Here is a 17,873-nt window from a genome sequence, read left to right on the forward strand (position 1 = left end):
CTAGAACAAGAATTTAAGAGTAGCATACACCACTGCAGTGGGCTAGAGACACCAAGTTTTACCTCTGTATTATAGGTATAATATTTACAGCCATTTTTTGAAAAATCTCCCCCAGCGTAGCTTAGGACTCATTCATGACATATATATGGTGATAAACTGTCAAAATAGGATTGGCAATCATTTTTTTTTAAATGAACTGGTGCCAGAAAGTTAAACAGATTTGTATATTACTTCTATTTAAAAATCGTAATCCTTCCAGTACTTATTAGCAGCTGTATGCTACAGAGCAAATTCTTTTCTTTTTGAATTTTTTTTTCTTGACCACAGTGCTCTCTGCTGAGACCTCTGTCTGTGTCAGGAACTGTGCAGAGCAGCATAGGTTTGCTATGGGGATTATCTCCTGCTCTGGACAATTCCTGATACAGTCATAAGGTGTCAGTAAAGAGCACTGTGGACAAGACAAAAAAGAAATGAAAAATGAAAATAATTTCCTCTGTAGCATACAGTTGCTAATAAGTACTGGAAGGAAAAATATTTTTTAAATAGAAGTAATTTACAAATCTGCTTTAATTTCTGGCACCAGTTGATTAAAAAAAATATGTTTTCCACCGGAGTACCCTTTTAACTTGCAGCTCTACTCTCAAGCATCTCATATAAAGCAGGACTTGATGATGAAATAAGCCAACAATATAGAGTAACCTGAACTTCTCTGGGTACACAAATACATATTAAAATAAGACACTATTGTTTTAAGAAGCTGTCTATAAATACATTATTTACAAGTTAAAAAGTTTCAATTTTATACTATTTTTTTTAACGAACTAAAGGCCTATAAAAATATGAAAAATAATACAAGATTATAACTAACACATTTCTCAGTTTTTTCTTTTTTTGCTTTAAAAAGAATTAGAATTTCAAGTGTTTTACAGAGCATTTTATAAAAGCTTTTTGATTACATTTCTTTTTCTTTTGTAAAGAGAATGTTAGAATTGTAAAAATTGTAAAACCTATAGAAAAACCTATGGGGGGAAAAGTGGTAGAAAAAAATCACAATCAGAAAATGCAACATAAAAAAAAAAATCTGTTTTTTTTTTTTATAAAATAAATAAATAAATAAAATGCAATGTCATCCCCCTTCCTCTCCCTCCTTGAATACTTATAAGGGGTTGGCCTCTTGCGCTGTTGATTCAAAGGGTGTTACATGCAAGCTTAATGCCTGTAGCTATTGCCCTCTGCTGGGCTACTCACAACACTTGTACCATGAGTTTCAGGAGCCCACAAAATACAGTGCAACATAAACCATGGGGGCCATTTAATAGTGTAGGGGAGACTGGAGGAAGTTCTAATAACTTGTCCCCTGGAGTCATTGATGGAGTTGTTGGTGACGTCATACCACCTTCAAAGGTATGGTCCCATTCCCTGCATCCAATATGGAGTTCACCTTGGTCACATAGCTTTTGGCCTGTAGGTAAGGAAAAATGCATGGTCCTCCTTAAGAACTTCTCTTGCAACTTCAGCAAGGTCAAAACAAATTTAGTGTAATTTAGGTCCCCAGTCCCGGAAACCTTGAGGTTTCTGAAACTGGAGATTCAGCACCCGCATAGAATGCGGGTGCTACAGGGAGATCGCGGGGGGTCTCAGCAGCAGGCCCCCCGTGATCAGACATCTTATCCCCTATCCTTTGGATAGGGGATAAAATATTTTTGCCTGGAAAACCCCTTTAAGGGGGTTGTGCGCCGCCCTGACTTTCGGAGCTCCGCTCACAGTGTCCGGAAGTTCATTACTCCAAACGCTGTGTGCGGGCTTCCGTGTTCGCAGCCGCCGGGCGTGACGTCACGCCCGTCCCCTCGTGACGTCTCGCCCGTCCCCTCGTGACGTCTCGCCCACCCCCTCAACGAAAGTCTATGGGAAGGGGGCGCGACCGCTGTCACGCCCCCTTCCCATAGACTGTGGTAGAGGGGGCGGGCGTGACATCACGAGGGGGCGGGCGAGGGGCCGGGAGTGACGTGACGCCCGGCGGCCGAGAAAACGGAAGCCCGCACAAAGCGTTCGGAATAATGAACTTCCGGACGCTGTGAGCAGAGCTCTGAAAATTAGGGCAGCGCACAACCCCTTTAACACATCAAACATGCGGAGGGAGCACAAAAGGGGGGACAGTGAGCATGCTCATTTTGGAATTGGAGATTGGCTTTTTGGGTCAGGTAAGGCACATGATTTTGATGTGGCGCTCACGCAGGAGATGGGGCCCTGACTGGTATTAAAAGAGGGAAAGAAGTGGAGAGTTGACCAGACCATGACACTGATGTGGCTTCTCACAATGAACTACAGGAATGGTAAGATCAGCTACATAAAGGTTAGATGAGATAGGTAACACTGTCAGCAACTTGGTACATGTGCGATTGCTGACAGATTCCCTTTAACACATATGACACTACTCAGCCACCTGCTGCCATGTTCAAGGCGAGACTCTTGCATTAATACTCTGCATGGTGAGTGCAGAATAGCAGAAGGTTTAATACAGAAGTCCATGTTTTGTGCCATATCTTCATAAAATCCACACACACACACACATATATATATATATATATATATATATATATATATATATATATATATATATCATTCAGTGAAGTGGTATAATGATTTAAATGACAAGAAGTAAATGAAGTGCAGAAAAAAGGCAGCAGATACTGGTGTAGATTAAGGTAATGTAGAAAGAAAATCAATGGGGGAGATAAACAAAAACTGTCTAGTCTAAGTTTTAGACCACTTATAATTTGGCTTACTTTAAAGCCAAAAAGTTGGGTATTTTGGAGCATGTACTCCCACACTGTTTTCTAGTGAAGCCAGACCGGATTTTCTCTAAGCCACAACCTTTTCAAGCGTAGTGCAAAACTCTGTTTTATTTTGTTCTAAAAAGAACACATAAATCAAAATTCTGGCACATACACTTTTGTTTATTTTCCCCAATGTACTTGAAACCTGAAGTTGCAGATTTTGTTACAGATCCACAGCCCTTCTGCAGCGAAATCTGCATATTTTTAATGTAACATTAGGACAAAATATCTACAAATCATATCCACCATATATTGCTGTCACCATAATATGTATGGAAATTGCATATAAAGCCACTGCAGAAAATGTGCCCTTTGTGAACATACTCTGACCATACCTGTTTAAAGGGGTTCTCCACCATAAGGGGATTTTAATACGTACCTGGCAGGCAGTAATGGACATGCTTAGGAAGGATCTGCGCTTGTCTTGGGGCTAAATGGCTATGTTGTGAGATTACCATAACACTGTGGCTAGCTTTTTGTGAACTGGTATTTCCTGTTTAACTTTTCTTTTTTTTTACTACAAATCCCACAATTCCATTTCCCTCCCTCCCACACATCAGCCAACTCACCCATTGAAACATAAATGAGCTGCATCCATTCAAAGACCTGTGGTTTTCAATCAGGGTGCTTACAGCTGTTGCATTAGTTGCAGATTGATCTCTCTCCCACCATGCGATTGCTCCACCCACTGAAGCAGACAGGCTCCCTGTCATCAGCTGACTAGTGAGTCAGATCTCGGCCGCATTACAACTTGGGAAAAATCTGAGACAACAGTCATTTTGTATGCTGTTAAAAATAAATATTGGAGTGAAAATAACAGAATTGTGAGAAAACCGTCACACACAGGTACAGACACTATATTATGAACTACACTAACTTTACAGCCCCTGTAGCATAGTGAAATAAAAAAAAATCCCTGGAATACCCCTTTAATTACATCTGAGGGCTCATCTGCACTATAGATATTCCAAGAGGAAATTCGGTGCTGATTCCACAGGAGAACTTTTGTCAAGGAATTTGTTTCTGCTGAAAGAATTAATGTGTTTATTTTTTCAGATGAATCTGCCTGGAAAAGCCCAATAGTCAAAGGAAGTTAGAATTTTAGGGATAAGTTCATGCAAATTCTGCAATAAATTAGCATAGATTCTGGACGCATGGATCCACTAAGGTAATTCCTTGTGGAATTTCCTTAGCATAATCATATCCTTAGGGTGTACGTAGGAGGTACATAACTGTATGTTGTTTACTGCAAATTGCCATCGTCAGCAATAAAGTTGTATAAACTATTACCAATTGACTTGTCATGGCTTTCACACAACTAGAAGATGGGTGGCTTGACAGCTGTCAAAAACTGCTTAGGATGTGCCTTATGGCTTATTAGACAGATTGAAAAAGAGTCTCTTAATAAATCCATCTTATTTGAAGACATTTTTCTACACCCCGTATAAAAACTCCCATCCAAAAGTCCCCTAGTTTGTTTTTTTTCTTATTTCCTTTGGCTGTGATTTAATCAGAACATTTCGACTCTGACTTTCAGCAAAGTCAGATAAATGGAAACTTTAAATGAAACACAACCACTGACCAGAATAAAGTGGTTTATCATTAAGATTTACTATTTCTAAATTTGATGAAAATAGCATTAATATTTGGGCACGTTACACTTCTCCAGCTCTCTACATTTGTTGGTTTTAATTAACTCCTATTATAAGATTCGTTTTCTCTGTTGCCTGGCTTAGATACCTTAACTCAATAAGCAGCGATGCAAATAAATGGTAAAGTTTCCAATGTGATCGGGAGAAATGTAATGAATGTTTCTGAGGACAGAACACACAATTGGATTCAAATGCTAAATTCACTAAAATGTCCTAAAGCTCAACTCAATTACACTGGAGATTGCGATCAGGCTTTGTTTAGAGAGAGGACTGTTCTGCAGCCTGTGATGCCGCATTTCTGTTTGACTATTTCTAGATAATTACAATTACATTTCTCTGAAAAGGCAGAGAACATTTGTCTTTGCCCATTTCCAATTGACATATCCTTCAGATGTTGTGAGTGATGTTTGGATTTTTCTGTCATATTAAGGCTATTAGTTTATTGATTGTTGCGATTACCATGAAGCATTAGCAAAACAATGTATTTTTATGGGTTAAAGGGGTATTCCGGGCAAAAACATTTTATCCCCTATCCAAAGGATAGGGCATAAGATGTCTGATCACGGGGGGCCCGCTGCTGAGACCCCCCACAATCTCCCTGCAGCACCCGCATTCTAAGCGGGGACTGCGTCTCTAGTTTTGGAAACCTTCGGGTTTCCGGGTCTGGGGACTTGACGTTACGCCCCCTCCCATAGACATGAATGGAGGGGGCGTGGCTTGACGCCACGTCCCCAGTCCCGGAAACCTTGAGGTTTCTGAAATTGGAGATTCAGCACCCGCATAGAATGCGGGTGCTACAGGGAGATCGCGGGGGGTCTCAGCAGCGGGCCCCCCGTGATCAGACATCTTATCCCCTATCCTTTGGATAGGGGATCAAATATTTTTGCCTGGAAAACCCCTTTAAGTGGGTTGTGCACCGCCCTGACTTTCGGAGCTCCGCTCACAGTGTCCGGAATTTCATTACTCCGAACGCTGTGTGCGGGCTTCCGTGTTCGCAGCCGCCGGGCGTGACGTCACGCCCGGCCCCTCGTGACGTCTCGCCCGCCCCCTCGTGACGTCTCGCCCACCCCCTCAATGAAAGTCTATGGGAAGGGGGCGCGACCGCTGTCACGCCGCCTTCCCATAGACTGTGGTAGAGGGGGCGGGCGTGACGTCACGAGGGGGCGGGCGAGACATCACGAGGGGGCGGGCGAGGGGCCGGGAGTGACGTGACGCCCGGCGGCTGAGAAAACGGAAGCCCGCACAAAGCGTTCGGAATAATGAACTTCCGGACGCTGTGAGCAGAGCTCCGAAAATTAGGGCAGCGCACAATCCCTTTAACACATCAAACATGCGGAGGGAGCACAAAAGGGGGGACAGGATCCAATAACATGATACCTGATAAAAAAATTAATAAATGCACAATTTACACTTTGACAATCACACTGAAGGCTTCTTTCACACTAGTAAAGTTGCTCTGTTACAAACAGAAGTTAATGGCTTTTTTTTTTCTACTTTGGCTGCTATTAATGTCCGTTATTGTAAAAGAGCATAATGGGAAGGCGGGTGCTCTGCCTCCCAAGGCCTGACTCCTGGCCTTATGAATCAACAATATCCAGATAAGTAGAGATGCGGCACTTCAGTTCAGTGAATCAAAAAATGTTGTTTATTCACCCATCAGTGTACAATGCATTGTACACTGATGGGGGAATAAACAGCCTTATTTGATTCACTGAACTGGAGTGCCGCATCTCTACTTATCTGGATATTAGGTAAGTGTCAAGGTATTTAAGACATCAGATGTTTTTTGTAGAAAATGTACACCATGTTTTAGGGCTGTATTGGTCCAGGTGTCAGTCAAGCTAAGGCAGAAGGGGAGAAGACTGCCCATCAGACACTTGATACTATGCCATGGGTCAGCTCTAACTTTACATTTTTCATTAAAACACTGCAGCATAGTTGTTAGTAACAAGTTAGCCTGTAAGAATTTCATGCTGCCTTAGGTTCGGGAAGCATAAATCCCCTGACAAACTCCGCCAACAGAAAATACAAATGAATTGACCCACATTTACTATGTTTCTTGTACCAGAATTTTGGCTCCACATGTGCTAAAATTGTGGCACACAGCAATTGAGACAAATTTATTATGCTGCGTGTACAAAAAAGGACAGAAAAATATGCTTTACTGGACAAGGGTGCAATGCCTACTAGGACAGGAGCATGTGATGTGTGTAAAGGGGAAGGGCCTAAAACGTTGTGCCATATGAAAAGATAATGCGCCAACATATTGGAGCATCACCGAGTTTAGTTGCTGCAACAATGCAAACTAGACTAGACAGTCTACACATGCACCTAGTTAACAACATATGTTTAGTATGATGTTTCTAAGAGGTGTGTCCGCCTATTTATATTCCTATTTATAGTTCTATTTTGAACACATATGCCTTGAGAAAGCATTTTTAAATCCAAAACGCGTCTCGTATGGCATAAAGCTGTTTATGTTTTAAGCTCAAGTGTTCCGAGTGCCGGACACATTTTCCAGAAGAACAGTAGAGCAGTTGCTCATAGCAACCAGATTCCAGTAATGTAATGTGATTGGTTGCTATGGACAAATGCCCAACTGTTTCTTTTCACAAGTTTTGATAAATCTGTCCTGCTAAGTGGCTTTCTGTGTCATGTGTGCAGACGACACGGGCCAGAATGGTTCACGTGCTAATCCACATTCAGGACCATCAGCCTGATAAAGGGCATCTGCCTCAAAGGGGTTTTAAAATCAACCGGTGCCAGAAAGGTAAACAGATTTGTAAATTACTTCTATTAAAAAATCTTTACCCTTACAGTACTTTTTAGCAGCTGTATGCTACAGAGGAAATTCTATTCTTTTTGAATTTCTTTTTTGTCTTGTCCACAGTGCTCTCTGCTGCCACCTCTGTCTGTGTCAGGAACTGTCCGAAGCAGAATAGGTTTGCAAAGGGGATTTTCTCCTGTTCTGGACAGTTCCTTATATGGGCATCAGGTGTCACCAGAGAGCACTGTGGACAAGACAAAAAATGTATTCAAAAAGAAAAGAATTTCCTCTGTAGTATACAGCTGCTAAAAAGTACTGGAAGGGTAAAGATTTTTTAATAGAAGTAATTTACAAATCTGTTTAACTTTCTGGCACCAGTTGATTTAAAAAAAATTAAATAATTTCCACCGGAGTACCCCTTTAACATGTTAAGGACCCATGACGTACCGGTACGTCATGAGTCCGCTCCCGTTCTATAATGCAGGGCCACGGCGTGGCCCCGCGTCATAGCGGGTCGGACCCGTGACTAATAGCGCGCATCATTGATCGCGGTGCCACTCGCACCCCTTTAGACACGGCGTTCAAAGTTCATTGCCGCATCTAAAGTGAAACTAAAACGTTGCCAGTTAGCTCAGGGAGCTGTTCTGGATCGCCGCGGCAAAATCGCGGCATCCCGAACAGCTTACAGGACAGCTGGAGGGTCCCTTACCTTGCCTCCATGCTGAGATCCAGGCATGAGCAGTCAAGCGGCAGAATCATCGATCAGATCAGTGTGTGCAGTGTTATAGGTCCCTATGGGAGCTATAACATTGCAAAAAAAAAAAGTGGAAAAAAAGTTAATAAAGATCATTTAACCACTTCCCTAATAAAAGTTTGAATCATCCCCTTTTCCCATTGAGAAAAAAAACGGTGTAAATAAAAATAAACATATGTGGTAGTTCCGCGTGCGGAAATGTCCGAATTATAAAAATATATAATTTATTAAACCGCATGATCAATGGCGTATGCGCCAAAAAATTCCAAAGTCCAAAATAGCGTCTTTTTGGTCACTTTTTATATCATGAAAAAATGGGAAAAAAGTCAGATCAATACAAAAATAGTACCGCTAAAAACTTCAGAACACTTCAGAAATTAGCCCTCATATACGCGGAAAAATGTAACAGTTATAAGGGTCAGAAAATGACAATTTTAAATGTATAAATTTTCCTGCATGTAGTTATGATTTTTTCCAGAAGTATGACAAAATCTCACCTATATAAGTAGGGTATCATTTTAATCGTATGGACCTACAGAATAAAGAGAAGGTGTCATTTTTACCGAAACATGTACTGTGTAGAAACGGCAGCCCCCAGAAGTTACAAAATGGTGTTTTTTTTTTCAATTTTGTCTCACAATGATTTTTTTTCCGTTTCACCGTAGATTTTTGGGTAAAATGACTGACGTCATTACAAAGTAGAATTAGTGGCGCATAAAAATAAGCCATCATATGGATTTTTAAGTGCAAAATTGAAAGAGTTATGATTTTTTAAATGTAAGGAGGAAAAAACGAAAATGCAAAAACGGAAAAACCCCAGGTCCTTAAGGGGTTAAAGGGTACTCCTCCCCTAGACATCTTACCCCTATCAAAAGGATAAGATTTCTGATTGCCACTCCCGCCACTGGGGACCCCCATAATCTCCCTGCTGCACCCGGTGTTCGTTAAGAGCGTCAGTGCAGCTCCCGAGGCTTGTGACGTCACGGTCATGCCCCCTCAATGCAAGTCTATGGGAGGGGGCGTGATGTCCGTCACGCCCCCTCCCATAGACATGCATTGAGGGGGTCCGCCCGGCATCGCCAGTCATCCGTCACGGAGCGAAGTTATGGGATAAGATATCTAGGGGCAGAGAACCCCTTTGAACGTGGTGATTTAATGTAGCCAGCACAATGATTTCTCATATTATATTACACTTGGCATTATCACATCAAAAACAGTGTGCACCTGGATACTAGAAGTGGTGGCAAGCATGGGAACCATCCAAGTACTTCCTGACTCCGTGCAACTAGTTCTTCTATTATATTCCTTTTGAATCCAAATCTGACTTTGGCTCTGGAAACTGAGTATCCACATCTGACCCAATGTCCAGGCTTCTTTTGACACCCTCATAAAAGTCTGCTAGAATAGCTTAAAGGGGTTCTCCGGTGCTTAGACATCTTATCCCCTATCCAAAAGATAGGGGATTAGATGCCTGATGCCCTCCCGTAGGCTTGCATTGAGGGGCAGAGCATGACGTCACACACCGCCAGCGGCGTGACGTCACACGCCGCCGGCCTTGTGGTCGTCCGTAATCAGACCCGAAGTGAATACGCTCCGGGGACTAATTACAAACAGGGTGCCGCGTGCAAAATCCTGGGGGTCCCCAGCGGCGGGACACCCGCAATCAGGCATCTTATCCCCTATCCTTTGGATAGGGGATAAGATGTCTAAGCACCGGAGAACCCCTTTACCAGCTTTTTTTTTACTGTGTATACCATTGATAGCTCTCGTGAGAGTATGTCGTACCTCGCTCTTAAGTCTTTCTATCATGTTGGAGATGTGTACTTCTTAAGTTTTACAGACATTCTCTAAATAGCAACATCAACAAATTTTGCTGAAATCTGCCGCTCTGTCTACTTGAAAGATAGAGATAAGCATCTTGTACAGACGCCAGTTGCCAGCTATGTTCATTACTTTGACAAACTCTAATTGAAATTATGTTGGGTAACTCGCATATGGCACAATCTGGACCATTAAAAATGCCCTTGTCAATGGAAAAGGAACTTTCTCGAGGAAAACATTTATTAGTTTTATACTTGGATATTTTCTTTTTTTATTTCTCTGTTGGCTATTCACTGCAGTTATTTGGAGAAATACATTTATAGAAAGTATACAGTAATATGGTATATATTTCTATTGCAATATAATATATAAAAATGTATGTACTGCTCCAACATTCAACACATATATAGAAATGTAAGTGTCAGGAGAGCATAGCTTGACTGTTATATAGATCCTGTAATGATATTTAAACTACATTAATATTTCACTTTACTGTAATGACCTAATATGGTGGAAATGTTCAAGTCAATCACTTCAGTGCTTAAACAAGACATTAGAGAAAAACAGCACCAATTATTGGTGTACACTAAAAAAGAAAACCTGTATGTACCTAACTACCCAGTGTTACTAAAAGCAGGTAGAGCATAACATTACTGCTCACTTACCACTTTCTTATATATTGCTAATTTTTATCTGTAGAGATCAGCACTGGAAAAGCAATTATTCAGTTGTGCAGCCCCATGACACACTGTAGTATAGGCAGCAGGCAGTATGGGAGATGTGTAGTGACAGGTCAACCCTGTTATACAATGCAGTATATGCAGCCGAAGATGTACAGTGATAGATCAGCTCTATGATATGCTGTAGTATATGTAGAGGTAGTATAGGAGATGTATAGTGATAGATCAGCTCTATGATATGCTGTAGTATATGTAGTGGTAGTATAGGAGATGTACAGTGATAGATCAGCTCTATGATATGCTGTAGTATATGTAGTGGTAGTATAGAAGATGTACAGTGATAGATCAGCTCTATGATATGCTGTAGTATATGTAGTGGTAGTAGAGGAGATGTACAGTGATAGATCAGTTCTATGATATGCTGTAGTATATGTAGTGGTAGTATAGGAGATGTACAGTGATAGATCAGCTCTATGATATGCTGTAGTATATGTAGTGGTAGTATAGGAGATGTACAGTGATAGATCAGCTCTATGATATGCTGTAGTATATGTAGTGGTAGTATAGGAGATGTACAGTGATAGATCAGCTCTATGATATGTTGTAGTATATGTAGTGGTAGTATAGGAGATGTACAGTGATAGATCAGCTCTATGATATGCTGTAGTATATGTAGTGGTAGTATAGGAGATGTACAGTGATAGATCAGCTCTATGATATGCTGTAGTATATGTAGTGGTAGAATCATCAGCTCTATGATATGCTGTAGTATATGTAGTGGTATTATAGGAGATGTACAGTGATAGATCAGCTCTATGATATGCTGTAGTATATGTAGTGGTAGTATAGGAGATGTACAGTGATAGATCAGCTCTATGATATGCTGGAGTATATGTAGTGGTAGTATAGGAGATGGGCAGTGATAGATCAGCTCTATGATATGCTGTAGTATATGTAGTGATAGTATAGGATATGTATAGTGATAGATCAGCTCTATGATATGCTGTAGTATATGTAGTGGTTGTATAGGAGATGTTCAGTGATAGATCAGCTCTATGATATGCTGTAGTATATGTAGTGGTAGTATATGAGATGTATAGTGATAGATCAGCTCTATGATATGCTGTAGTATTATATGTAGTGGTAGTATATGAGATGTATAGTGATAGATCAGTTCTATGATATGCTGTAGTATATGTAGTGGTACTATAGGAGATGTACAGTGATAGATCAGCTCTATGATATGCTGTAGTATATGTAGTGGTACTATAGGAGATGTACAGTGATAGATCAGGTCTATGATATGCTGTAGTATATGTAGTGGTAGAATCATCAGCTCTATGATATGCTGTAGTATATGTAGTGGTAGTATAGGAGATGTACAGTGATAGATCAGTTCTATGATATACTGTAGTATATGTAGTGGTATTATAGGAGATGTACAGTGATAGATCAGCTCTATGATATGCTGTAGTATATGTAGTGGTAGATCAGCTCTATGATATGCTGTAGTATATGTAGTGGTAGTATAGGAGATGTACAGTGATAGATCAGCTCTATGATATGCTGTAGTATATGTAGTGGTAGTATAGGAGATGTTCAGTGATAGATCAGCTCTATGATATGCTGTAGTATATGTAGTGGTAGATCAGCTCTATGATATGCTGTAGTATATGTAGTGGTAGATCAGCTCTATGATATGCTGTAGTATATGTAGTGGTAGTATATGAGATGTATAGTGATAGATCAGCTCTATGATATGCTGTAGTATATGTAGTGGTAGTATATGAGATGTATAGTGATAGATCAGCTCTATGATATGCTGTAGTATATGTAGTGGTAGTATAGGCGATGTACAGTGATAGATCAGCTCTATGATATGCTGTAGTATATGTAGTGGTAGTATAGGATATGTATAGTGATAGATCAGCTCTATGATATGCTGTAGTATATGTAGTGGTAGTATAGGAGATGTACAGTGATAGATCAGCTCTATGATATGCTGTAGTATATGTAGTGGTAGTATAGGAGATGTTCAGTGATAGATCAGCTCTATGATATGCTGTAGTATATGTAGTGGTACTATAGGAGATGTACAGTGATAGATCAGCTCTATGATATGCTGTAGTATATGTAGTGGTAGATCAGCTCTATGATATGCTGTAGTATATGTAGTGGTAGATCAGCTCTATGATATGCTGTAGTATATGTAGTGGTAGTATAGGAGATGTACAGTGATAGATCAGCTCTATGATATGCTGTAGTATATGTAGTGGTAGATCAGCTCTATGATATGCTGTAGTATATGTAGTGGTAGATCAGCTCTATGATATGCTGTAGTATATCTAGTGGTAGTATAGGAAATGTTCAGTGATAGATCAGTTCTATGATATGCTGTAGTATATGTAGTGGTAGTATAGGAGATGTTCAGTGATAGATCAGCTCTATGATATGCTGTAGTATATGTAGTGGTAGTATAGGAGATGTACAGTGATAGATCAGCTCTATGATATGCTGTAGTATATGTAGTGGTACTATAGGAGATGTACAGTGATAGATCAGCTCTATGATATGCTGTAGTATATGTAGTGGTAGATCAGCTCTATGATATGCTGTAGTATATGTAGTGGTAGATCAGCTCTATGATATGCTGTAGTATATGTAGTGGTAGATCAGCTCTATGATATGCTGTAGTATATGTAGTGGTAGATCAGCTCTATGATATGCTGTAGTATATGTAGTGGTAGATCAGCTCTATGATATGCTGTAGTATATGTAGTGGTAGTATAGGAGATGTACAGTGATAGATCAGCTCTATGATATGCTGTAGTATATGTAGTGGTAGATCAGCTCTATGATATGCTGTAGTATATGTAGTGGTAGATCAGCTCTATGATATGCTGTAGTATATCTAGTGGTAGTATAGGAAATGTTCAGTGATAGATCAGTTCTATGATATGCTGTAGTATATGTAGTGGTAGTATAGGAGATGTTCAGTGATAGATCAGCTCTATGATATGCTGTAGTATATGTAGTGGTAGTATAGGAGATGTACAGTGATAGATCAGCTCTATGATATGCTGTAGTATATGTAGTGGTACTATAGGAGATGTACAGTGATAGATCAGCTCTATGATATGCTGTAGTATATGTAGTGGTAGATCAGCTCTATGATATGCTGTAGTATATGTAGTGGTAGATCAGCTCTATGATATGCTGTAGTATATGTAGTGGTAGATCAGCTCTATGATATGCTGTAGTATATGTAGTGGTAGTATAGGAGATGTACAGCGATAGATAAGTTCTATGATATGCTGTAGTATATGAAGTGGTAGTATAGGAGATGTACAGTGATAGATCAGCTCTCTGATATGCTGTAGTATATGTAGTGGTAGTATAGGAGATGTACAGTGATAGATCAGCTCTATGATATGCTGTAGTATATGTAGTGGTAGTATATGAGATGTATAGTGATAGATCAGCTCTATGATATGCTGTAGTATATGTAGTGGTACTATAGGAGATGTACAGTGATAGATCAGCTCTATGATATGCTGTAGTATATGTAGTGGTAGATCAGCTCTATGATATGCTGTAGTATATGTAGTGGTACTATAGGAGATGTACAGTGATAGATCAGCTCTATGATATGCTGTAGTATATGTAGTGGTAGATCAGCTCTATGATATGCTGTAGTATATGTAGTGGTAGATCAGCTCTATGATATGCTGTAGTATATGTAGTGGTAGTATATGAGATGTATAGTGATAGATCAGCTCTATGATATGCTGTAGTATATGTAGTGGTAGTATATGAGATGTACAGTGATAGATCAGTTCTATGATATGCTGTAGTATATGTAGTGGTAGTATAGGAGATGGGCAGTGATAGATCAGCTCTATGATATGCTGTAGTATATGTAGTGGTGGTATAGGAGATGTACAGTGATAGATCAGCTCTATGATATGCTGTAGTATATGTAGTGGTAGAATCATCAGCTCTATGATATGCTGTAGTATATGTAGTGGTAGTATAGGAGATGTACAGTGATAGGTCAGTCCTGTGATACATTGTAGAATATGAGGCATTCAGTTTAGGAGATGTGCAAATCAACCCTGTTGTATATGTAGCAGGCAGTGTAAGAGATGTGCAGTGACAGATGGTATACACTGTGGTACATGCAGCGACAGATGGGATACACTGTGGTACATGCAGTGACAGATGAGATACACTGTGGTACATGTAGTGACAGATGAGATACACTGTGGTACATGCAGTGACAGATGGGATACACTGTGGTACATGCAGTGACAGATGGGATACACTGTGGTACATGCAGTGACAGATGGGATACACTGTGGTACATGCAGTGACAGATGGGATACACTGTGGTACATGCAGTGACAGATGGGATACACTGTGGTACATGCAGTGACAGATGGGATACACTGTGGGACATGCAGTGACAGATGGGATACACTGTGGGACATGCAGTGACAGATGGGATACACTGTGGGACATGCAGTGACAGATGGGATACACTGTGGGACATGCAGTGACAGATGGGATACACTGTGGGACATGCAGTGACAGATGGGATACACTGTGGGACATGCAGTGACCGATGGGATACACTGTGGGACATGCAGTGACAGATGGGATACACTGTGGGAAATGCAGTGACAGATGGGATACACTGTGGGACATGCAGTGACAGATGGGATACACTGTGGTACATGCAGTGACAGATGGGATAGACTGTGGGACATGCAGTGACAGATGGGATAGACTGTGGGACATGCAGTGACAGATGGGATAGACTGTGGGACATGCAGTGACAGATGGGATACACTGTGGGACATGCAGTGACAGATGGGATTCACTGTGGGACATGCAGTGACAGATGGGATACACTGTGGTACATGCAGTGACAGATGGGATACACTGTGGTACATGCAGTGACAGATGGGATACACTGTGGGACATACAGTAGAGTAGCCAGGGGACAGGCTGACTGAGATCTGCAGTTCCCTCTGACCGCCGGTGAGAATTTCTCATCCAAACCTCGATCACGTAGGATTGCGTAGAGCACAGATAGGGGAGACAGGAAGAATAAGATACACAGGACGGCTGCACTTGTACATGCAGTGAGGGGGGGCTCCATACAGGACCGCTGCACTTGTACATGCAGTGAGGGGGGGGGGGGCTCTATACAGGACGGCTGCACTTGTACATGCAGTGAGGGGGGGGGGCTCCATACAGGACCGCTGCACTTGTACATGCAGTGAGGGGGGGGGGGGGGCTCTATACAGGACGGCTGCACTTGTACATGCAGTGAGGGGGGGGCTCCATACAGGACCGCTGCACTCGTACATGCAGTGAGGGGGGGGCTCCATACAGGACCGCTGCACTTGTACATGCAGTGAGGGGGTCTCTATACAGGACGGCTGCACTTGTACATGCAGTGAGGGGGGGCTCCATACAGGACCGCTGCACTCGTACATGCAGTGAGGGGGGGGGGCTCTATACAGGACCGCTGCACTCGTACATGCAGTGAGGGGGGGGGGGGCACCATACAAGACGGCTGCACTTGTACATTCAGTGAGGGGGGCTCTATACAGGACGGCTACACTTGTACATTCAGTGAGGGGGGGCTCCATACAGGACGGCTGCACTCATACATGCAGTGAGGGGGGGCTCCATACAGGACGGCTGCACTAGTACATGCAGTGAGGGGAGGGCGGGCTCCATACAGGACGGCTGCACTTGTACATGCAGTGAGGGGGGGGGGCTCCATACAGGACGGCTGCACTTGTACATGCAGTGAGGGGGGGGGGGGCTCTATACAGGACCGCTGCACTCGTACATGCAGTGAGGGGGGCTCCATACAGCTGCAGCCCCTCCCGTGCCCACCATCACCTCCTATGCTCGGGTGAGTGGTGCTGATGGCAGGAGGAGGGCTCTGGCACTGTAAGAGTGTGGGGCGGCTGTGCGGGGGTGTCAGAGGGGGCTCATCACCTGCCTCTATCCCCGGGGAAGTTGTGTCAGTCTACCTGGGACCTCCCCCCGCTCTCCATCCAAGTTGTGTCGGCGCGATGATCCGGTGACATTGAGAGCGGTGGCGCTGGGTGCACGGCTCTGGATGTGTACATGTGCGGCGGGGGACACACGTGTGCTGATGAGGACATATAAGAAGAGGAGCCCTCATGTGTGCGGCCGGGGGAGATCCCTCAGTGAGCGCCAGGCTCCCGCCATGCTCTAGTGACCTGTGGAGTCCCAGCAGCAGCAGCGCCTCACACTATACAGCAGCCGCTATGCAGGACCTGGGCTCGTAGACTTGTGACATGGCAAGTACCGGAGCTCCGGAGCCGCTCCTGCTGTAGAGCCGCTGTGTGCCTGCGGTGGGGGCGCGCTCGTCTCCATACATCTGCGGCTCGCTAGTTTCTGGGAGACCCCCCCCCCCCCCTCCCAGCATTGGGATATCCCGTGGGGTCGGGGACTCTGATACAAGGGGCTACCTGGGAGGTGGCTGCAGGGGGGAGCTATGGCTGCGGCTATAGCCAGCTCCCTGATCCGGCAGAAGAGGCAGGCACGGGAGTCCAACAGTGACCGGGTGTGCACGTCCAAGCGCCGCACCAGCCCCAGCAAGGACGGCCGCTCACTGTGCGAGAGACATGTATTGGGGGTGTTCAGTAAAGTGCGGTTCTGCAGCGGCAGGAAGAGGCCCGTCAGGAGAAAAACAGGTCAGTGCATGGAGCCAGGTACAGCCCTGCATAGCCACATCCAGTATATACACAGTATATACACAGTATATACATATCACTGCCAACCTCAAGCACCCCATGCCACCTTATAGTAACATACTCTGATAAGAACTTGTGCTCAGGATGCCACCAGCCTTCACATGTACATGTCCTGCCAGCCTTACTGTACACCCTCTTCTCATACCAGTTATTATTGTTTACCTGTTATTTATTTATAAACAATGTATTGTTGTATGTGCTTATTGTGTCATTCGCAAGTGCTGATATTGGTGTCTACATCTCACTGCCATCCCCAGTCTTTATACCCACTGCCAGTCATGACTCCTAGTCTTCATATGCTGCCAGCTCTGACAGATACCATGCCAACTGTGCACTTGTACTAATGTTGCTTGCCATCATATATAAAGTAGCTTTACTGTACCTGTTATTCCCATGTTACCCTGTATGTCGTATGTACCTTATCTCTTCATAATAATAACACTGGAACTCTGTTATACTGTCCATTATTTTTGTATAGGTGCCACATACTCCTTATTGTGTAGTTTTTCCACTGACCTGTGTCATCTTTTGGTTGTCTTTTAGATCTCTGTTGTTTTAT

General features: G+C 42.7%; 1 protein-coding gene across 3 annotated transcripts in view; it reads left to right on the plus strand.

The window, feature by feature from the left end:
- The window catches only part of FGF12 (fibroblast growth factor 12), a 513,249-nt gene that overhangs the window by 318,360 nt on the left and 177,016 nt on the right, over positions 1-17,873 (plus strand). Inside the window, exon 1 of one of the 3 annotated variants that reach the window (XM_056565421.1) lies at positions 16,355-17,254. The exons of the other annotated variants lie outside the window; for them this stretch is intronic. Within the exon in view, the coding sequence (XP_056421396.1) occupies positions 17,056-17,254 (199 nt within the window). The 5' untranslated portion in view covers positions 16,355-17,055. Of the gene's footprint in view, positions 1-16,354; positions 17,255-17,873 lie in introns of those variants that run through there. 3 annotated transcript variants of the gene reach the window in all.

This window comes from Hyla sarda, chromosome 3, assembly GCF_029499605.1.
Source record: "Hyla sarda isolate aHylSar1 chromosome 3, aHylSar1.hap1, whole genome shotgun sequence".
NCBI lineage: Eukaryota > Metazoa > Chordata > Amphibia > Anura > Hylidae > Hyla > Hyla sarda.